This window comes from Xiphophorus couchianus, chromosome 9 (genome assembly GCF_001444195.1).
Source record: "Xiphophorus couchianus chromosome 9, X_couchianus-1.0, whole genome shotgun sequence".
In the NCBI taxonomy this organism is placed as follows: domain Eukaryota; kingdom Metazoa; phylum Chordata; class Actinopteri; order Cyprinodontiformes; family Poeciliidae; genus Xiphophorus; species Xiphophorus couchianus.
In genome coordinates, this window is record NC_040236.1 from 16,532,314 (window position 1) to 16,555,735 (window position 23,422).

General features: G+C 39.4%; 1 protein-coding gene across 1 annotated transcript; it reads left to right on the forward strand.

Moving 5' to 3' along the window:
* The first annotated feature begins 302 nt into the window (after positions 1 to 302).
* Positions 303 to 18,157, forward strand: atp8b3 (ATPase phospholipid transporting 8B3). Its single transcript, XM_028028841.1, has 29 exons — positions 303 to 502; positions 732 to 794; positions 1,009 to 1,065; positions 1,489 to 1,580; positions 1,684 to 1,797; positions 2,537 to 2,635; positions 3,235 to 3,296; positions 4,269 to 4,341; positions 4,550 to 4,620; positions 5,215 to 5,306; positions 5,393 to 5,551; positions 7,131 to 7,219; positions 7,309 to 7,502; positions 8,553 to 8,761; positions 9,390 to 9,421; positions 10,312 to 10,468; positions 11,122 to 11,310; positions 11,418 to 11,530; positions 12,730 to 12,897; positions 13,092 to 13,203; positions 13,295 to 13,370; positions 13,477 to 13,600; positions 14,481 to 14,667; positions 14,775 to 14,998; positions 15,072 to 15,155; positions 15,242 to 15,466; positions 16,107 to 16,245; positions 16,487 to 16,617; positions 17,407 to 18,157. Exons 3-29 carry the CDS (start codon positions 1,041 to 1,043, stop codon positions 17,590 to 17,592), a joined length of 3,426 nt encoding a protein of 1,141 aa, XP_027884642.1. The 5' UTR covers positions 303 to 502; positions 732 to 794; positions 1,009 to 1,040; the 3' UTR covers positions 17,593 to 18,157.
* The last annotated feature ends 5,265 nt before the right edge of the window (positions 18,158 to 23,422 follow it).

A 23,422-nucleotide genomic window follows, 5' to 3' on the forward strand; every position in this document is an offset into this window, starting at 1 on the left:
TCCTCCCAGTGATTGTGCTGTACAAAAGCACCATTATCACAGTGCCGGAAAGACTCTCTAAGATTTTTTAGAGATTTAGGTCAGTTTGCTCACCGTGCCTTTTAAAAATGTGATTCCCTCAAACATGAAAGTCATTTCCAGTCAATTTTACTTATCTCTTTCAGTAGGTGATAACTGTAAAAGTTTAATTAAACTAAACAGCACTCTGAAAGGTTTATAGACATGATGCTCCTCCTCCTTTAGTCTTCCTTTCCTCAGGTGAATTGAAAGTACATTGTGTAATCCTGAAGTGTGCACCTGGAAGGACACAACAAAGGTGCGGTGAACATGATGCTGAGAGAAGTGAATAGAAAATGATTTGTATTATGCAAATGGAGATTCAGGATTCTTATGAAAACAATCGTGTTAATTTTTCTCCGTGGTTACTAGAGCGCAGTGAATCACAGTTCAGCCATGTCGTCATGCTGCCAGAGAGTAACAAGGAATTTAGCAAACAGTCCAGGTAAAGGCTTATAATTCTTTGACTCTTGTAGGTTTTTTGACATTATCTGTCTTGTGAAACAAAGTTACAAAATAACAGATGTAAAAATGGATTCTGGTAGTAATTCTACATTTTTCATGTAAATAATTCACAAACTGTGTGCTAACTAACTTCGCTCTAGTTTGCAGGTTATATTTTAATGCCTGAATCTGAGCTGCTCATGTCTCACACTTCTTTCAAAATTTTAAAGGTCAGTTTGACTGAGAAGGCTGCTGCATTCCTCTGACTTCCTGCACAAAGGAGGCAAGCACAGGTTAGTGTTTAGTTCTCCATAGTAACATTTTGTTTTTGTTTTTGCAGTAGTCATTTAGAGTGCTACAGTGACTGCTGGAAGGGGAATCAGTAGCATCAATCTTCTTCTTAATATGTTGTAGTATAAGTAATAATATTATTAAACACATGCAATGAGGCACAAAACTGCAAAAGCTTCTCAGATCATCCCATTAATCAGTTTTCTACTTAACCAGAACACAGTAAAGGTCAGACTCTGCAGAGCAGGATGTCCAAAGAAGATGTCGAATCTGGTATGTGTAGTTTGATATTGAATCCTCATTTTTTCATTTTACACTAACCTTTGATTGTTTCTTTTTTCTATTATATTTATTATAATATAATCAGAACAGAGTAAAGTGAAGCATTGTGCATTTGCCATGAAACGTCAGTGTGAGTTTATCCAGAGTACTTGAATTGTTTACTTATGAGGGATCATCTTTCCGCAGCATATATTTGCACATCAGCCGTTCCTTTATGAAAACAAAGTCTGCGTTCCTTTGAGACCTTTATTGCGCGTGTGTTTTAAAAGTTTCTTGAAACATATCTTCATGAAAATGATTATACAAAACTATTTGCATGCATTATCAATATATAATACATGCTTATAAACATCAAGCTTTAAGGGGCTGTTTGGAAAAAAGGTTTCTAAGTAGAAAAAAAACTCCATCCATCAGGCCTCACATGGGAGGTGAAGGCAAACAGCCGTCACTATCACAAACACAAACAGAGGAAATCTTTCCTGTGCTTCACCTGGGGACGATACTCGGTAAGTCTCAGCGTCCACAAAGCCACGAGAAATGTTGTCCCACGTCTTCTGAATCAAGTTCCTTGCTGTCTAACCCCATGTTGCTCTTCCTTGTTGTTGCCAGGACAATGTGGTGCGCAGCCACAAGTACTCCCTCCTGACTTTCCTCCCCCTGACGCTATTTGAGCAGTTCCAGCGAGCTGCTAATATCTACTTCCTCCTCATGGTGGTGTTGCAGGTCAGATGAAAACCTCTGCTGTCCCCTCTCTCTCCATTTTGAATCTAAATGAAGCATTCTGCTGTAAGCTGGGCTTCGGACTTGAATAGATGTTAATATATATATGTATTACAGAGTCCTTCACAAAAGTGCCTTAACGCCTTCAAGTTGTCCACGCTTTGTCATGTTACAATTACAAACCTTATAGTATTTTGATTTTACATTTTGTGAGATCACCATAAAATAGTTCATAACTGTGATGTAATACATGGATTTTAAATTGTTTAATGAAAAATAATCTTATAGTCTATGAATCAACTCTAGCTCTCCAAACAATAATTAGAGCAGTGTATTTTTTTTTTACTTTACATAATGTTTTCCATAATGTCTATAAGGTTCTGTTTTGGTGTCTTTGACACGCAGGTTTCACAGGTCTTTGGGTTCTTTTGAGATTCGGAAACCAAATATTGTTACACTTTCACTTAGAAGTAACTGATTTTTTCCTCCATAGAATCAAAGCAAAATACATTAAGGTTAGAGTTAGTAAAATCACAAATTATGGTAACGCTAAAGTGGAGTCAATGCTTTTGTAATTCTCTACATGCAGCATCTGTAATGTGTTTTGCCTAATAAGGAGGGTAAATATTTGCTTTTTACTATTTGTTTTGTGTGTTCTAATAGTTACAACAGCATTGTATGTATGTATGTAGTTTTTTTTTTTTTTTACTTTTTTAAATCTCTGCTCTACGGCTGTTTCCAGTGTGTCCCTGCCATCTCCTCCATACCTTGGTACATCACCATCATCCCACTCTTGGTTGTGCTCTCTGTGAGAGGATTCAAAGATTTAGCCGGTGACCTGGTGAGATGACCAATCTCATACAAGCTGATTGTTTCTGGTGAAATGAAAAAAAGAAACGAATGCTAGGGGCAGAGAAAAACACGTTACAGTATTCACGACCAGCCTCATGCATTTAGCCTCTTGATACTCAAGCTTGTGTGTCCTCCCTTTTCTCTCCTTCATTGTCCTCACTGACTCCTTGTCCTCTCCTCATTGACAAAAGCAGTCATCCTCATGGCATTAATTTTCTTTCCTATCATTAAAGCTTTTTCTTTTAAATGCACGAGTAATGTTTTGCATGGAGAATTCTCTAGTTAAGTGCATCACTGAGTTACGGTCGTTAACAGCTCTGGGTGAAATGCTTGCTTGACCCCTCTTTATTGACTAATCATTTAGTGGAGAGTGTAAATCTCCCAGCTGGTGTCACTGTAGAGCCTCGTAATGGCATCTCTCCTTTCTCCTTCCTCCTGTTCAGCCTTTCATGGCCGCCCACATTCCCTCTCACTTGCTCCTTGTCCGTCACTCTGAACTCCTGTACTTGCCACCAGTGTCCAGCTCGGCTCTAATGCTCTTTTCCAATCTTCCCACCTGCCGGTGTATGTGTCTCCACCACGGTGCAGGCAAGGCGACGCTGTGACTCGGAGATTAACTCCCGACCCTGTGACGTACTCTTCTCCCAGAGGTGAGGACAAAGGCAGTGGGTTATTCTCGCAGGAGTCAGTGCAGCATCGCGGTTGAAACAGTCCACTAATGAATCTCTAATGAAGTGTAAATGAGTGAATCCCTAAATGGTTCCTTCATGAATCAAAGAGGGGCAAAAACGCAAAGCAACTTCCGAGAAAATCAAAGGGCCGTGACAAACATGTTCTCCTGCAGTGAAGATTTTGCCTTCACTCCCGTTAGGCAAACAAACAAAATTCAAATTAATTTTAGGCCTTTAAGGATGAATCTGAACCCTTCATTTTTGACGAGAAATGATAATGAACAATAATTGTGACCAAAAGAGAAACCAGGAACCTGCTCCAGAATGAACTTTTTCAAGCACAACTGAAATACATTTTGTATAAATTAATTGTTCAAAGCAGAATATGTACATAGCATTCAAGACCTTGATGAGTGTGTGTAACCAGAATGTATCTTTGCTGCAGGCTGTGTCTGACACGGTCAGATTTTAAGCATTGTGTCTTCTTCTTTTGAGAGAATTTAAACAGTAAGATTAATTATGTGTCCAAGTGTGATCTAAAACTTTGGTTGAATGCAACATAAACAGAAACTTTATTTGTTGTTTATACATTTGCACCCCATAGGGTAATGCTACATGAATAAACAATCCAAAATAATAATAATAATAATAATAATAATAATAATAATAAATCCCTTTAAGAATTATAAACTTAATGTTCTTAGAATTAAAAGTAGAAAGTTTTGATGAGCTTAATAAATATTTATTTGGCTAATTCCTATTTTAATATGCAGCATAGTTTTGTAATTACACACAAAAAAATGTTTGTACATCCATCCACCACACATCCATCAAATTACACACATGTGCGCAAAAGACAAATGTATATAAAATTTAACTTTTAAAATATATAATCTAATGCATGTATACATAGTTAAATACAGAATGTATTTTATTTTATTTTTCTTACAGTTTTATGACAGCACAGTGGAAAGATCTGTGTGTTGGAGATGTGTTGAGGATCCGCAGAGACCAAATCATGCCTGTGAGTCAATGAATTAATAAAAAATAACTGAAATATAATACATCCTTTATTCAAAAAGCATTTCATTTGCTTTTGAAGATAGAATAACAAAAAGCAAGCAAGTGTGGTAATTTTATGCAACTGCATTTTAAGTTGTGTCCAGAGTTTTCTGCTACCAAACACTCCTATTTGCTTTAAAAAATATGTACATTTCTATCTTTCCTCCCAGGCTGATCTTCTTCTGCTTTCCAGTTCTGAGCCTCATAGCTTGTGTTATGTGGAGACTGCTGATATTGATGGGTAACAAAACGTAGAAAACCAATAAATCTGTTTGCTAAAGCTGCTGAGTGACTGTGAAAAATGTTCTGACTTTCAACTTTTCAAACCACAAACTAAAATGTTTACAGTTAAAGTATGTTTTTTTCGAGTAAACAAAATAACAGCTTTTTACGTGATACTCGGTACACATAAATCTAGACTACCCTGTCAAAAATGAAAAGTATAACATAAATGTTTGCAAGTGAGAAACAAGCGAGAGAATAGTAGATAGAACTTCCACATTTTGGGACTCCCACTAATGATGTTTGAAAGTGTTTAAATAAATACACTTTATTTAAACAGTGTATTTAAATAAAGTTTAAATTAGTCTAAATAAAATTAGATTTTATTGGAAAAGTATAATCTCGCTGAAAATTTGCTGCAGTTTTCGAAACGAGTTTTGGAGATTTATTTTACTCGCCTTACAAGCCTCTTCACTTTCAGTGATGCAAAAGTCCAGCTTCCCCTATTTTAGCTCAGAAGGTTGAAGCTTACAGATTTAACAAATAAATCCCCTACATTGTTTAAAAGATTGCATGATTTTATTTTTAAATAACTATCTTTTTCTTCTTTAAGTGAGACCAACCTTAAATACCGGCAGGCGCTGGGTGCAACACATAATGAGCTGACCTCTCACCCTTCAGAGGAGGCCCTTGGAGCCTTCAATGGTAAATAAATGTCCTCTCTTCTAACTAGCTGTTGTTCTCTTTTGAAAGAAGAGTGCAATTTAATCGGTGAACTTTTAATTCTATAGGTGTTGTGCTCTGCGAGGAACCCAACAATCGCCTGTACACTTTCAGAGGTCAGCTACAATGGCAAGGAGAGTGCTTCCTCCTGGAAAACGAACATATCCTCCTGAGGGGAACTGTCCTACGCAACACAGACTTTGCCTACGGCCTGACGATATACACCGGTAGAGTTCAGTATTAAGTCTAAAAGAACAGATACAGTGTTGGTAAAGGTGCGCATTCACTCACCTTGGAATGAATGTCATATTAAATGTGGGTCTTTAAAGACACACTTGAGCCTCTCCTTTCTTTTCAAGGTGAAGTGATGGTCACACAAACACCTTCGATGATTTTTAAAAGTGGAACAGGGTGCACCAATTTGACTTTGCTGCAATATGTAACTTTATCCAAAATATGTTTTTTTTCATATTTGTTAAAACCGTCATGATGTCGTGACAGTATGATATAAGACAGGTAATCTGTGAAAGGATCAAGCTCCCCAACTTCCTCCCAGAGCTATTATTGCCTTCTGAAGAAATGCACTGCCCTCCATCAAAAACAACCAATCAAAGCTGGGAGGGGGGGTTCAGTGCTGTCATTCAATTCTGCTTAAGGTGCTAATGACAGAGAAGCCACTTGGACTTTCCAGGAAAACAGTTTATCTGCCATTATCTGTAGCTGTGCTAACTAGCCTTAGCATTTGTGCCAGGCTATGTTGTATTGAACCAGTTGTAGTTTAGCAAAAAGCAAGGGAGAGGGGTTGAGCATGAGCCTGACTGACAGCGCTAAGACCCTCCTCCTGACTCTGATTGGTCATTTCTGACTGAGTAGCGTATTTCTGCAGTTAGTACTGGGAGCTCAAGGAGAAGGCAGATAAGCTACATTTTTTATTTATTTATTTATTTTTACAGATTATCTGCCTCATACTTTAACAAAAATGTAAAACACATTTTTTTAAATAAACCTTAAATGCTGCAGCTTTAAAGACTTAGATTTATTAATATAATAATTAATATTATAATATTAATATTTATGAAACAGACTTCAGCTGTTGTCAAACTGATCAGTTTCTTTCAGACTAACTTGTACTGTGGTTTTATACTTACTTCAGTGAATAATTGTATTACATAGAACAGAGTATGCTTCCAATTATGACACTAAATGCTTAACTCTTGCAGCTTTGTCTTTAAAATATGAAATTCTAAAGTCTGGGAGATTACACTCTCCCCCTGTCCTCTAAGTGACTATTGATCAGGTATTGCTTGGCCAGGCAGAGCTGTTGCATGACGCCAATCCATTGCAGTTAAAGGGATCAGTCACATTGCTTTAAAAGATGGCCATTATACCAGCAAGCAAAAACTGCCTATTGGTGTACCCTAAGTTTAGCCTGATCAGAAATCTAACATCGTGTTATATTAGTTACAAGTGTTCTGGCCTTGAACGGTCGTATCAGTTTTTCAAATGAAATCCAGTGTCTTTAAACACTTTAGTTGAGTCTGAGAGAACATCTCTGGAAAGCATAATGCTATACCTTATTGATCTGTGTGAGATAACCTCTCTCTTCACTCGACCTTCGCATTGGGGTCACACGTCCCCGGAGGACTAAAGGGATTCAGCATGTTGCTCAAGGGTACATCAGCAGAGTCTTGCTTTGCAAGGTCTTGAACTCTAACCCTGCGACTGCAGAGTGGTCTTCTGAATCGTGTTGTAAAGGTAGCAGATGACGGTTGCGGTTTTGTTTTGTTTGTTTTTTTCCACGCAAAGGCACAGACACAAAAATCCTGAGAAACTGCGGGAAACTGAGAGTAAAAAGAACTCAACTGGAGGAAGTTTTCAACAAAGTGGTAATTGGGGTGAGTTCATGAAGGACAGCGGGAAGACAAGCAAGAAGCAACTTGTGGAGTTCTTATAAATGTTGTTTGTCTTTGTTCTGGTTCATTAGATTGTCCTGTCGGTTCTGCTGGCTGCTGTGCTCCTTGCCATCGGTGCAGGCGTGTCTTCATATCAGGCCATGACCAAAACATCGTTCCTGTCTGCTCTGGTGATTGATGGCAAACCAGCTTACAATGGATTCCTCGTCTACTGGAGTTACATCATCCTTCTCAGCCCGGCCATGCCCATTGCGCTCTACATCACGTTAGTAACATTTGGATCACTGGAATATTTAGTAGAACGCCAGTTTTGCAAGCATCAATGTATAGAGAAGAATAATGATAAGATGTCAATACAGTTGAAATAAGAAAAGTGTAGTTTCTAATATATTTTCCTGGGTTAAACAAAGTCTACTAAGGAAGAGAATTGGGGCCATTGGAAAGAAAAATCTGACTCTACTTTCAGAATTGTGACTTTCATCTCTAAACTTTAATCTTTAAATTTGAATGTCCTGAGATCAAAAGTAAAAATTCTGAGAAGAGAGTCAGTCACCCAAATCCTAAAACATTGTAAAAAAGAAAAAATCTATAAAAACTGTCCATGGTTTGAAAGATTGTCTTCTCAATCTAAAAGATTTACTTCATAAATTGTTAAAGCTTTTCTACGTGTGCTTTGGTAACTTTCACTCTGGCCTCTGTGTTTTTCTTTCTGTAGTGAAGCTCTTCTAGATATTTCTCTCTTGGTGGCCATTATGGTTACAATGTGACAAACAGTGATCAGAAATGACTTGGAGATGTTTTGGATGGTTTCTTTGACTCTTTTTCTAACTACCTTTACTTGCATATCCTAAGGTACACATAACAATCCCAATCTACCTGCCAGTTTGTTTGTTTTCCTTAAGTAGACTGGTTGGCAAAGAAAAAAGCTTGAAGGCAGCTCATGGTTTGAACCATGACTATGATGAATTGATTAATAATCTCCTTAGTGGTACCAACAAATCAAATCTATTATTTCTTTTAGGTATTTTATTTGTCTTTTTTTATCTAGGCTTAAAGGTTTTATAAATAAATATTTGCTTCGAACCAAAACGCTTTTCCAGAGAGTTGTTTGACCAACAAATTTGCCCCTGTGACTTACATGTTTCTGTTTATTTTTTTATGATTTCTTTGGCTTTAGAAGTCTTTGTTTATTAGAAACTTTATAGGCAAAAGAACAGAGCGTAAGCCACACCTGGAACTATATCTTCCCTGAGCCACATGGCGCCAACATAAACACTTTCTAATGAGTTTATTTACTCTGTATGTGTGTCTTCAGGTTTGAGTTGATACACACAATTCACAGCAAGTTTATTGGCTGGGATTTGGAGATGTATTGGCAACAGACAGACAAACCTGCAGAAGCCAGGAATACCTCACTGAGTGAGGAGCTCGGCCAAGTAGGTTACCTGCTGAGTGACAAAACTGGCACGTTAACCCAGAATCGCCTGCTCCTCAGACAATGCTGCATCGCCGGAGAAGTCTACGGTAAATATGACGAGCTTTCTGGTATTGGTTCACAGGTTGCAGATTACTCTGTATTATGTGTCAATATCAATTTTTTTATTTTATGTTTCAGTTTAGGGCTCTCAGCATTGTGACATGTCTAGATCAAAAAGATGTTTCAAAAACGTTCCTGCTAGACTGGTTTATATTTTGAAATGTACAAAGACAGTCAGGTTTTGGGTTAGTAATCACCAAGTGAAATAAAAAAAAAATTAAAATTGAAGACAGTTTCAGATTTTGTGTAAGGAAGTTTTAAAATGAGCCGTTTTCCCAGAGACTTTAATGAGCAACTCTGGATAGATACAACATTTATGTAAACACACTTTCAATTTTCCTAAAGAGACAACGAGTGAGAGATGTAACATGTTTCAATGCAAAGCATCTCCTAACCATTTAACAGTGACTTTAACCATATATGTATGGCCAATTACTTGTTAGAGTCTTATAAGCTAGTATGTGTGTTTATCTATCAGTTCTTGGCTGAGACATTAATCTATTTTCTTTTTTATCTCTCTTTTTAACCAGCATTTTAAAAAGAATATTACTTAACAAGATTTTTAATGTGCTGTTTAATAGTCAAGTAAACAGAAAATGTTTTCCACTCCAACAGGTGACGCTTCAGTCAGTGCAGAGGATGTAAAGGTACAGTACACACTAAGATACAGTTTCAGTCTCCATTTGACTAAAACATTGGTTGGGCAGGAAAAATAAAAAGCAAGCTTTGCATTTGCCTCTACATGAGCTAGTAAAGAAAATTCAGGTTTCGTAAGTCCAATATTTAAACTGAGGATCAAGCAGAGGTGTCCAACTTCAATCCTTGAGGGCTGATGTCCCACAACTTTTAGATGTCTCCCTGGTCCAACACACCTAAATCGAATGGCTGAGTTTCAGCAAAGTACTGCTGAGTCCTTCTAACGATTAAGCTATTTGATTCAGGTGTGTTGAAGCAGAAACACAAGTGAATGTAGGAGGAGCAGTGGAGTTTGACTCTCCTGATCTATAGAGATTATCCAGAGAGGAGCTCTCAAAGGTCCCTCTCTCTGCAGTTTTTAGAGTTGTCCTGCTCTCTGATTAGAGCAAAATTGAAATGTTTAGACTGAAAGGATGTGGCTGAGCAACGTGGATTACACACCTGCAGTTACATCAGATTTGTCAGGAGGAATGAACCAAACATTCAGGAAAGTACTGGGAGACGCTTGTGAAAGGATACAAATAACAAAGATCTAAGTCATGCATTTTACAAGGCAATTTTACCAAATACTAAGAAAAAATATGTACAATTCTGACTTTAAACTAAGAGTTTAAAAAAAAATACAGAAATGATCTTTCTCATTATTCTGGAATTATCAAGTAGAAATGATCTTGTTGGTCTGAACTGAAAAGGTTTAATCTGATTCAGTGTCGATGACAAATATGTCCTTTTATACAGTGTAAATAAATAACTTCAAAGATTTAATCCACTTGATTACAAGGTATTCTGTAACATCTACACAGTTCTTTTACTTGCTCATTTTCCCAATTTTGTTTCTCAGCCCATGGATCTGAGCTGGAACCCGTTCTCCAGTGGTGGCCTGCGCATGTTCTCTCCCACACTAGTGGAGACGCTCAGAGGACAGCGGTGTCCAGTCACCACACAGTTCCTGTCTGCGCTGGCTCTGTGTCACACCGTCATGGCAGAGTGGAAGGAAGGTGAGCTTTCTTGCTTGTGCTGATTCATTTCTACATCTATCAATTCTCATTCTCAGGTAGACATAAAAACCATGCTGTTAGTCATCAGACTTGAAGCAACACCTGTCTTCCTGTGGGTTCTTTAGAAACTATGTGACTTTAGTGATTCATGACTTTTACTTCCTGTCACTTCTCAGTTACTTCCTAGATATCATGACACGTCTTGTGTAATGCAGAACTGATGGCTTGAAGCAAAACGTTTATGGGCTCATTTTGATTGGAGTTTGCGTGTTCTTCATTTGTATGTATGGATTTGCTTCCAGGTACTCCAGTGTCCAGTCCAAAAACAGGACTTTTTGGTGAATTGATCTGTTTAAATTGCCCTTAAGTTATGTGTACCTGGTGGCTTGTCATGTGTCTCTGTGCTGTCCTGTGACGGACTGTCCAGGGTGAACTCTGCCGTTCCCCTGAGACCCAGCAAGGATAAGCAGGTTTAGACGATGAATGGATAGATAGATGTATTGAGTCCTCACACTTTCAATAATGAATTTTAAAAGGTTTATGTGGTAAGTGGAAAAATTCCAATAATCTGTACTATGAAATCATTCCCAGATTTTTTTTTGCAGAGACCGATGCTTATAGATTTACTTTGTGTGTTGGCCATATTTTCCCAGGATCCCTGGTTTACCAGGCTGCATCACCAGATGAAGAAACTCTTGTTGGGGCTGCCAGGGAGCTTGGCTGGGTGTTTCTTTCCAGAACAAGAGATTTTGTTGTTGTTTCAGAGCTGGGTGCCACTCGCCAGTATCAGCTGCTGGCATTGTTGGACTTTACCAGCAAAAGGAGGCGGATGTCTGTCCTAGGTAGGAGCAGAATTTTTTTTTTTTTTGAGATTCTGAATCTAATAAAATACAAATTTTGCCTAAGTAAAAACATGCTTTATTTCTTTTTTTATTTTTATTTTCTGTAGTACGTGACCCACAGGGTGGGTTGAAACTTTACTGTAAAGGAGCAGATGTAGTAATACTGGAGAGACTTCAGAAGAACTGTCCACATAAGGAAAGCAATGAAATAGCATTAGAGGTGAAGCAGTTTAATTTTGTTATTAATTTGACCCGTTCTTGTCTTGAGTCAATCCTTGAAGTGAGCTACTTTCCATTTTATTGCACAAGAACCACAAACACTATTGGGTCTTATTAGGACTTCAAGAGACAAATAAAGCAGTTTATAGTTGTGAGGTTAAATGGCAATTAATATGAAATGAAATGAAAAATATGATGCAAGCTTCTCTGTATTTAAATCTATCGAAATGTCTCTGAGTCTGCTAAAGAAGAGCTTCCTCACAGCATGATGCTGTCACTACCATGTTTCACAGTGGAAAAGGCAACAAAGATCTGTTTCCACATTAACCAGCTGCTTTTTGCTTGGCCTGCAGCAGTTTATGAGACGACCTGTCCCTGTTTGCTGCTCATGAATCCATCATAACTAGTTGTGGTTAAACCTTTGACCTGAGCATAAGGAGAGCTCCCCTGAGCTAATATAACCTCCATACCATGTAGGAGCTGCACTTAACACAGGAAACCTCTTTTGCTGCATCACAGATACCATTTTGAAAGTAGGCCATTGAGTTCAATCATGGGCTTAGATCATCAGAGTACCTTCACCTACACGTTTGCCGTCTCCCATACACGACTTGTGGTGAACTGCAAATAAGACTTCTTATGGCTTTCTTTCAAACGCAGCTTTCTTTCTTCAATTCTCCCATGACATATCAGTTTTTCAAAGTTGCCTGATGTCTAAGCCCATTTAAAATTCTCCATGACTTTCTCCCTGCCTGTGAACTCCTAGTTCCTCACAACGCTGCTTGTTCACTAATGCTTTCTAACATCTGAGGCATTCACAGAAGAGCTAGATTTGTACTGAGATTAAACAATATGTATTAGCTTTCTTTTTAAAAAAAAAACTTAATCAGATTCCTTCTACTTCACTGTTATACGGGTCTCAATGTTCTATCACATACGTTTCCAGTAATAAAAAAAAAATATTAAAAAGTAATCAAGTTGATGGGTGAAGTGTTACATTATGTTGAATACTTCAACAGGTATAAACTCTTTGGTAAGGTTCTGTACAGAGTAAAGACTGACAAAATATTAGTATTTAGTGACGAGTCAGATTTTTTTCTGCCTGTATTTCTTTTTCGTCACGTCGGCTCTTGCCTGAAATGTTTCTTCACAACTGAAGTGCAGCCTGTTGTAAAACCTTATTAACTCATCTTCTGTCAGCTGTTTGCTGAGGCCTGTCTGAGGACGCTGTGTGTTGCGGTTCGATCTGTTCCTGAGGCATTGTGGGAGCAGTGGAGTAGGACTCTGGCCCTGTCTGCTGCCATGGCGACCTGTGAGCGTGACACCCTGCTGGAGAAGCTGTATGATGAGATGGAGAGAGATCTGCTGGTGCTGCTTTGTCTCTTTCCATTTGAAAGCATGTTATTGATCTAACTAGCAATGATAGCTTGACTTTTTATTATTATAAGCAATTTCTGCAATGTTTTTCAAGAAAGAAACTTTGTCTTGTAGCATTTAAACTATTATTTTGAAATCCACCGTAAATAATATCTAAAATTGCTTAAACATAACCAATGTTGTAGCTTCTGGGGGTGACGGCAATTGAGGACCGGCTCCAGGAGGGAGTTCCTGAGACAATCGCTCTTCTTCAAGAGGCTGGGATTAGAGTATGGGTGCTGACTGGAGACAAAAAAGGTATTGGGGAAAATTCATGAATGAAGAAAAAGAGAAATAATAGTTGATCATGCTTTTTTTTTTTCTGCTCTTCTACTGCTTGTGCCTTTAGAAACTGCAGTGAACATTGGGTACTCTTGCAAGCTACTCCACCCTGAAAGCAGATTACTGGAGTGGCAGGAACTCAGGTCTGCGTTCATACACGAAATATAAAATAAAAGCAAATAGCCCAGGAACACTCACACGCACATGTTCTTGATATCCCATTGATCATTGCTTGTTTTGCTCACGCAGGGAGATTCTCCAGTCTGCAGACCCACAGGTCAGCTTCTTCAAAGCCAAGCAGACAGAGCTGTGGGCTACACACAAGGAGATGGCAAGAGCAAAAACTTCTGTGGTCCTCACCGGACCTGAACTGGTAAACTGCAGCCTACACAGTAAATAAAAAACATATAATATTTTCATAGATCAGGTTTTTTTTCTGTGATTCTCTATTGAAAATGTGCATTGTTTTAGATATGTGGGGTTTAAAGGCATGCAGAATTCGATACACGTAGTTTACTTTGTACTTATTTCAAAGGGAATTTGGAAATGTTCAAAATCCAACACAAGTCTATAATTTTGCACTTGCCAGAACTTGTACTCATTTCACACACAACCAAAATGAACAACAATGTTAAGGTCTTCCTTGATCTAACCATTGTAATTAAAGAAAAACCATTGGATAAAAAATGTGATATCCGGAACACAATATCGAAAACTGTCAAGAAAAGTCAAGAAAAAAATACATCAAGCACATTGTGGAATCAGCTGGTGAGTGGGTCAAACTTGTGGTCAGGAGTGGTTATCCTGCAATCTGAAGGTTGCTGGTTTGATTCCAGCTTCTTCCTCTTGCATGCATCTTATAAAAAGAATCTAATATTTGCAAGTTGCCAAATATGTCGACACATAAAAATGTCCCTTTCTCACTATTTGTAGTTAAAACTTTAATGAAACACTAATCTAAAACACATTTGCAAGTTTGTGGTGAACTCAGAAAACCTTTTTATCCCCTGATTGCTGTTCTCCACCAGCCTGAGCAGCCCCACCTCTTTCCCACAGCAGCTCTGCTGGAATTTGATATTCAAAAAGCATTTTTATTGGCTGCAACATTGGTGACTTTTCCTGAATACAAAATGAGACATTGTCCAACCTTTGCTTTTACTACCGAACGTACCTATAAAAACCTTTTTTAGTGCTTTAGCCAAGTTTTTATGTCAAAGTCAGTTTCTAAGCTGCTTGATTGTGTCTGTCCCCAGGCAGAGTTTGAGGAGAGACCAGAGTGGGGGGCCTCCTTCATGAGCCTGGCGGAGCAGTGTCAGTCAGTGCTGTGCTGCAGAGTGACGCCTGCTCAGAAAGCTGAGATCGTGGAGTTGGTCAGGAAGCACACTGCCTCGATCACCATGTCCATTGGTGATGGAGCCAATGATGTTAACATGATCAAGAGTAAGTCTTTATCAGCAGTAGCAGATAGTTGTTAATGGGGGTAAAAACTGCACTCATTTTGCTGTGTTCATTTTACTATGTTTTCCACATCGTTCCATCAACACCAGCGGCTCACATTGGAGTGGGGCTGGCTGGCAGGGAGGGAGGTCAGGCCGTCCACAACGCAGACTTTGCCGTGTCCCAGTTTAGATTTTTGCAAAGACTGCTGCTGGTCCACGGTCGCTGGTCCTATCGCCGCATCTCCCTCTTCCTGTGCTACTTTCTGTTTAAGACCTGTGGTTTTGCTCTTGTGCACATTTGGTTTGGGATCCTTAATGGCTTCAGTGCTCAGGTTTGGAACACACTCACAAAGCCGTATGACATTATGCCTCATGATGGAGAGACCAACCATAATTTCCCCACAGTCTCTGTACGAGACATGGTTCATCGCTCTCTACACTGTCTTCTACACGGCAACGCCGGTGATGTGCATGGCTTTTTTTGAACAGGTCATTCAGATAATTTTTTTTCTAACCATACAATAGGATAAATATGAAAATAATTACAGCGAATGCTGTATATTTTTGTTTAATAGGACGTGAGTGCAGAGAGCAGCCTGAAATTGCCTGAACTATACAAGAGTGGACAGAAGAAGGAGCTCTCCAGCCCTAGAAAGCTGATCACATATCTCCTGTATGCTGTCTACATGTCACTTGTTCTCTTTTTCATCCCATGTGGAGTTTTCTACAACACGGACTATGATTACCAGACCATGGCGGTCACTGTCTCGATGGCTGCAACCTTCGCTGTTACAATTGAGGTCAGGATTGCTTTTTGTTAAAAGTAACGGGGACCTTCTTACACTTTGCTTTGTTGCAACCACATGTTATTTTATTTTAAATGCTATTCTTTCCGTGAAGTAAAGAATAAATTTTAAGCAGATAGAATAGCATCGAAAGATTTAATTTTAGAAAAGAAAAAAAAACTGAAAAGTGCAACAGCATAGCCAGTTTCCTTCAAATGTTACAATTGCTAAATAAAGTTCTACAGCATTCAGTTAAATCTTCTGTACCAGAATCACACACAAGTCAGGGAAGAGCTTCCTCTCCGCTTTGTCTTTTTTTTTTTTTTTTTTTTTTAGCAAAAAACTGTACTGATAACTTGCTGTTTGTTTATTGATGGAGCGCAGACAGATCCAACACTTGCACATTTTCTGGCAGATTTTGTCTGACAAAATATTTTATCCTGTTATTCATTGTTTGTGCATTCTCTAAATACTTATACAACTAAACCCCCTGTCTGTTAATGTCTGGAGTAATGTTTTTCCGAATTTGAATATCCCACAATAAAAATACAATTTAAAAAAATTGTTACATCTTTTTTTCACAGGAAGCGTCTTTTTACTCTTGCCCTACACATAAATCCAGACTCATTCTTCTTTGTTTCTTTCTTCTTGTCAGATTGTGATACTGACCAAATACTGGACAAAGTTCAACATTGCAGCTCTGTGCGTCTCGGTGGTTATGTTCTTCATCTGTAGCAGAATCACACACAGCACCCGCCTTTTTCAGAGCTCGCCCGCCGACTATTTCTTCCTTGGTATTTTTTATTTTCTTTCTTTTTTTCAGTTTTCAGATTATTCTCATTACTAATTCAGTGTTTAATTATGCCTGGTGCTACCCTTAAGGTGCATCCAGAGAACAATCACATACAATGCAAAGAATAAGCTAACAAACAAAAATGCTGTTTTTCTGTAATTATTTTGATGTTTGTGGATAAATTGGCTGATTTGTTGGTATTCCAGTGGCCAGTTTTGACTGCTGTGCTTGATTTCCCCCAGGTGTGTCTGAAAAGGCCTTCATTGATCCAATGGTCTGGCTCACAGCTTTGCTCACAGCTTGGGCTGCTGTTCTGCCCTCAGTTACGTCTCACGCCTTCAGTGTCATTCTCAGCGTGCACAACAAACACAAGGTGGGACATCTTTGGGCATTTGTGAGAATATACAGCGGACCTTTCAATAGAAGATCAACAGAAATGTATCATTTTGCAAATTCTGATTTTTATGTTCGGGCTTGTAGTTTGTTGTTCAATGTAATTTCTATATTAAAAGTAAAAAAATGTGTGAAAAAGTATAAAATAAAGACATTCATCAGAGAACACAAATATTGCTAGAAGATAATCATGTTAGAAATGGAAAAGTAGTTGTAAATCAATCTGTGGATAATTTGGCTCAGATTTTAAGAACAGATGGTTTGTACTGTGGCTAATTATTGTGGGAAATCATGAAGGAACAACATTTGGAGAGACTGGTTGTTGATTTATTGATAAAGCAACGGATGTCAGCAGACATTTTGTTCTGAGTTGATACAAAAAAACGTCAAAACTTCAGTAAGATACGTTTTCTTACCTGAGAAATTGTGCTCACAAACACCCACGGTCTCTTGATGCTCCTGCTGCTTACTCACTACTGTTCAAATGATCTTGTAAGCTGTGGCAAGAAGTGTGTATTCTTCCTTCACCTTCAGGCTCTTCCTTCCCTTGGCGTTATGTTTCCAACTTGACTTCAAGGAAAAAGTATTTCGAACAACAACACTACTGTCTTTGTGAACGAGGAGAAAATCTGCCTCCTTCACCTGTTTTATTTTTTTTTGAATCTCACACACTTTTCCTGATTTGGGGAAAGTAAAAGTTGCTAGTCTGCTTTTGAGGGTGTTGGTTTAAAAAAAAATCCAGGATTTGTTCTTCTATGTATACATGCAGATACACAACTCATCCCCTCCTCCAGTGGAGCTCAGGTCAAGGTTCGCAAGAGGGTCATCTCTCCGTCGGTCATCGTACGCCATCTCTCAGGGTGCCGGACCTGGACGCCTCATTAATTCAACGACTAGCATCCAGAGAGCAGAGGTGTTAAAGGAAGAGAAAGTATCTACAAGTAAAAAGCTATGAGATATTTGAGGTCAAAGTCTAAGCAATGCTTCTGCATGGTGGTGTGCCAAAGTGCTTTCAGTCATTCTATTTCTGAGTCAGAGTAGATCCAATGTGAGATAAGAAGTTGAATGCGGTGCCCCACAGAGGGCCTGGGAACTTTGTATCTGTTACAGAAGATCTGATGCAGGCTTTGCAGGTGAACAGATATGGAACGCTGAATAACGTTTCAGTCAGGTGATTTATAATTGATTAGTGGTCAGTCCAGTCTGCATTCACTCTACTGAAGCATGAATGATTCGTTGCAGAGCTGTGGATAATAAGTCTTTTAGTAGAGTGCTGGTCATTCCTGTGCCATTTTGTATCTTTAAAGTTTTTTTTTTTCATATTTCATATTTGACCTTTTCTGCAACAAAATGGAGCTGTCGATCGCCAGACCTCATTTACTGACCATGCATCAATTCGTACCTGCTGGGGTTGACAACTGATGGTTGAAAGTTGCTGGACTTCATTTATTCTGGTTTGATTAGAAGTTATAATCTGCCATAAGTTAGCAGAGTGAACTGACCTGGTCATGGATCAGAACCAAAATTAGATGGGAATAGAATCCAATACATCTTCAGTTAGTAATACAAGATTAAATAAAATCCTGTACTCTATTTTTATTACAGTTTATCTCTATCATTTATTTTATCTTTATAATTTATTTATTTATAATACTTAACTACAGCAAAAAAATTGATGGGCTATGATTAAAGAATATAGAGATAAAATGGCTTGTTTGCATGTACAAAATGGGAATGGATTAAATTGGGTGTATAGAAAAGAAATCAAAGTAGAAATTGGCAAAAAGGTGAAGTGACCGGGAGCCATTGCTGTAGCTCCTTGTTTGTTTGTGTTATAAAGATCAATTTAAAGTCAGATTAGCTAGCATGATGCCATTGTTTCTGCATGAGTAGTTAGTAATAGTTCCAAAGTTTATTGGAAAACATTAATATTAATTGTCTTTCATATACAACTAAATCTCTGTATTTTAAAAGGGAGTGTGGCATTTTGGTATAATTCATTTGGCCCTGTTTTACTAATAAAACTATTATAGAAAATATATTTACTTGTCTTTCAATCAATCCACGCACAAGAAATCAACAACCCCACTTTGTTTTACAATTGTTTTATTTGTTAATTTATTTCAAAACACGCAATTTACCCATATTATCCTTTTAAGATTTTTTATTTTTCTGTAACAGTTATTACTCAGGTTTTTTACCTTCTCAAGAGTCTCAGCTAGAGTGAAACTAAAAGTCCTCCACAGGCTCTCCGGCTTCTGCAGTGGGAGGAGGATGGGAGAGAGGCTTTCTGGTCAGACGTGAGTGGGTTGCTTCCCCGTCTTTCTACACGAGTGGATGTGATGTGTGTTTGTGTCTGTGTTAGACCAGGCTATGGGTGTCTTCATGTGTGCGTTTAAGTGCAAGATGTGGAATGTCCCACATGGCCGGGTAAATCACAAGACCCGTAGAGCAGCCCAGAAAGATGAGTATTGTCTTCCAGGTTTGGCAGCCAGATTGTCACACCTTTGATTTTATCTTTGGTTTCAGAAAATGAATGAAAAAGAAAACACTCTCAAAGGGGCAGGTTCACCCTCTGCAGCATGTGCCTGTGTCTGTTTGTATATCTGTAAATCTGTCCAAGTGCAGTACAAGCCACCGTCTCTCCAGACGACTTTGTAAACTCGAGTAGGAACAATGTTAAGTGTCTTTGCATTGATTGTGGCCCTTCCTTGGCACTGGGGCCAAAGACAGTCAAACATTGTGGGACAGTGGAGCCATGATGAGTGGAAGGGAGAGGGGGTGGGGAAGGAGGAGGGTCAACTTGCAAACATCAGCATGGGCACCATTTTGGCATCAGTGGCAGTTTGGGGCTTTTGTAGTGGAAATACGGGGTGCTGCAGTGCCGCTTCATCCCTGGCCGCTCAGGGCTAAAACTAGCTGAGTGACTGGTGCTGCTTCACCCTCGTTCAGCTCATGAGACGGGCGGGATGAACAGAGGTGAAGGGTCAAACTGTGAATGCTAAAATGTAGAGTAGGGGGTGGCCGGGGTTTGAGGGTTATACACTCTGACCCAGCAGCAACGATTAAGATTGGGGAGGGTCAGGTGTTTGCATAGTTCTCTGTGCAAAAGCCACCAACCGGAGCCATTTTTATTTCCTCGCGGCTGGCTACATCATCATTAGATCAGTGGGAGTCGGGCGGTGGGTGATGGGAAGCATGGTCTTTGCACCGCAGCTCTCTGTTTTTTGTACTCCTCCATAGAGGCAGGAGATGAGGCAGAGCAAAGAGCGAGAGAGGGTGAAAAAGTGAGAGTTCTGTCAAGAATGGTGTGAAAGATGACTATATCTGAGTGAGTCGGGGGGCCGGGACGAGAGGGGGCAGTCGTTTGGCAGTCGCACACTGCAGTTCGCCACGATCCAGAGAGCCTCTTCTCCCGTGATTTTTGCTCTTCTATCCTCCCCTTCCTCCTTCCCACTGGCCTGCCCTCTCTCTACCTTTTTTCTTGTTTTGAAACTGATTGTCTTCTACCATCACAAAGACACTTGGTTCTGATTGATTAACAGGTAACAGAAGAGGGAGAGCACAGTGTGACTGGGGGTGTCTCTACATCGGCCCCGCCAGGGCAACCCGTCGGGTCCAGTCGCGAGGCGTCGCCCCACGCGACATGCTGTTTGACAGCAAACGCGGGAAACACTCCAGGCCGGACGCCGGGTTGCCACGTGGTTCCGCTGTTGGTTGGTCAGTCAATCGGCAAGAAATGGTTTGAGAGTTTTGCATGACAAATATTGCAACCCATAGCAATGGAACGTAAAATAGAAAAAAACACTGTCTTCCACAAAGGTACAAATGAACACATATACACAGATTGAAGAAAAAGCATGTAGACAAACATACAGGCATATTAAAGGCCGCTCGGATCGGCGTGTGTCCCTCTGATTAACTCCAAGTAAACAGCCAGTCTTTGGAAAAGCAGGACACACATTCCGAGACCCGAGTGTGGACCACGAGCTGAGGAATGAAGATTGAATGCTATTGATTAGGGAGGAGACAAGTTTGACCTCCCCCAGCACACACTGCCCCCTACTGTCTGGATTTATATACATCAAAGAAACATTGGGGGGAAAGGGGGGGAAGGGTTGCAACAACACATGCACACAACCAGTGAATCCAACAGTGACGGAAACTCTAAAAACAACAACCCCTCCAACGCCTAAAACCCAAATATTTCCCCACCCTTTTTTTTTTTTCTGGCATTTATTTTGATAACCAAAATATCCCCCACCCCATCTCCGCCCACTCCAAAGTCTTCCTATCCTCTTCCTCTCCCCACAAAATCACAGGTCATTCCTGTTGGTTTCTATACAGTTATACAATATCCATGCACAAAAGAAAAGAAAAGAAAAAGTGCACCTTCTTCTCAACAGGAGGCGCTGGTCTTTAATTATCTAAGAACATCAGGAGCACTTGAACACACCCAGGAACCTTAAAAAGTAACGGTTTTATCTTTTTTTTCTTTTTTTTTTGTATTTATTTTTTCCTCAGAGAAAAGACAACTAAAAGGCAGAAGAAAGCTAACAATGAATGTAAGGTTATTCCTCCTTTGGTTTAGCATCAAATTTTTGGTTTATAATTCAGTTCAAATGTCTGTTTTATTTCTTTGAATGTAGCTGTCTGGGAGAGAACTTGATACTACAGTGACTTGCAAAAGTATTCACACCTCCTGAACTTCAACTTCAATGCATTTAATCTGGATTTTATTTGATAAAATGTACCAAACAACTGAGCACTGTCCTGAGCCGTATGCAACAAAATTTCGTTCTGTATACACCCTGTGCACGCAAAATGACAATAAAGTCAGTCTAAGTCTAAGAAGTGGAATTTGCAACACAACAATACTGACAAGTGTCATGTGCTAATGCATTCTGCCCCCTTTACTTGAAATAAATTAATTGCAACACAATTAGGTCTCCTAAATATAGAGTCCACCTGTTTTGCGTATGAAACCAGCCATTCTTTGAAGGCCTCAGGAATTTTCTAGAGAACATCAATCAACAAACAGGTAGATGAACCAGGTTTAGAGTACAAGAAATTTTCAATCCAAATTCTGAAAATGGAAAGAGTGTGGTACCACTGCAGACCTCCTAAGACGTGACCTTCTATCTTGGCTGAGTAGGAAGGCAAAAAGCATTTATAAAACAAGCTGGTAACTGAACATTCTGGCAAACACTCGGTATTGTACACAGGGCAGAAAACGAATTCTGTTTTCCTTCAACAGGAACAGGAAAGCTGGTCAAAGTTGAAGGGGAAAATGGATGAAGGAAGAAAAAACGGGTGTAAATCCTAAAGGACAGGACAGCAAAGGACTTGAGACTGCATGGTGCAGAACAACAAATTGAAATGCATAACAAAAGCTACAGTGGAATACTTTAGGTCAAACAATAATCATTTAGCCAAATTTGCCGAGATGTGATTGCTTTTCATTGACATTCTTATCCAAATTGACTGAACTTGAGCTATTTCGCAAAGAATCATGGGCAAAAATTATTCTTACTGGGGGCGTGCCGTGGTGGCGTAGCGGTTAGCGAGACCCGTATTTGGAGGCCTTGAGTCCTCGACGCAGCCGTCGCGGGTTCGACTCCCGGACCCGACGACATTTGCCGCATGTCTTCCCCCCTCTCCTTCCCCGTTTCCTGTCAGTCTACTGTCATATAAGGGACACTAGAGCCCACAAAAGACCCCTGGAGGGGTAAAAAAATAAAAAGTATTCACTCAGAGGTATTGAGTTCATATGTCACACGTTTCAGATTATTTGCTACAAAGACCCACTTCCACCAAATAAAAATCATTAAAGTTGTTTGTGTAACATCACAAAACATGAAAATGCTAAAGGTGCATGAATACACTTGCAAGCCACTGTAAGGCTCTCACTCTTCTCTCTATCCTGGCCTTCGCTTTTGTCTTTTCTTTTACTCAGCTAGTCCTCCACAGAAACATTCACAATGTCTTTTCCTTTTATGAAAACAGTAAGTACATGCCGTAGCAAAAAACAAACCGAGAGAACGTACGAGAAAAATAAGCAAACGGATAAAAGGAATTTTTTAACAGTATAAAGCTTCAAGTCACAAGTTCGAAAACTAACTATCATAAGTATCATAGTTTCATAATCATCGTTATCATTAGCATTATTATTTTCAGCTTTAAATTACATAAAGTTTACATGAAAGGTTTTTGAGGTATTTCAGAATTAATTGTCAAACACATGCCTACCGAGTCTTGGCACTAGCCAGGGGGAAGTGTTGTCTGGACGGACAAGGTGGAGGGAGGAAAGAGTTATGAGTCTTCCACACTTTTCCAGTGCAGCCTCTGTGCTTGCACGCAGTGGACTGTTGGTTGCTTGAAATAAATGCAGATGGTCCGAGTGCTTAAACCCAGCAGCCTTTTTTTAGGCCCCCTCTTTCTCTGTTACACAAAAATATCTCTGATGCGAGAGGGCTAAAAACGGCAGAGAGCGTAAGCAAGTCGGGCAGAAGATCGTGGACAAAATTATGAAAGACTGGCAAGCTGAGAGATGATTAACAACACAGCAACAAAGACTGAAAGATTGAGGAGTAACAAATAGGTTTGTTTCAAATAAATGGTGTAGAGAAAATGTTTTATAGACTTACTACGTGATAAAGTGCTTGTATTCTAGTGTATCAAGATGGAAAGTCAATATGAGAGAAAATGCTGACACAGCCCCCACTCTGTGTCCCTCTCTTTGCAAAACCCCCCGCCCCCCTCGCCTCTGTCCATCCAATTATGGG

Coding starts and splice junctions, on each gene's coding strand:
- atp8b3 (XM_028028841.1), top strand. CDS start 1,041: ATGTCCAAAGAAGATGTCGAATCTG. Junction 3,297..4,268: donor GACGTACTCTTCTCCCAGAG/GTGAGGACAAAG, acceptor TTTTTCTTACAG/TTTTATGACAGCACAGTGGA. Junction 5,552..7,130: donor CGGCCTGACGATATACACCG/GTAGAGTTCAGT, acceptor TTCCACGCAAAG/GCACAGACACAAAAATCCTG.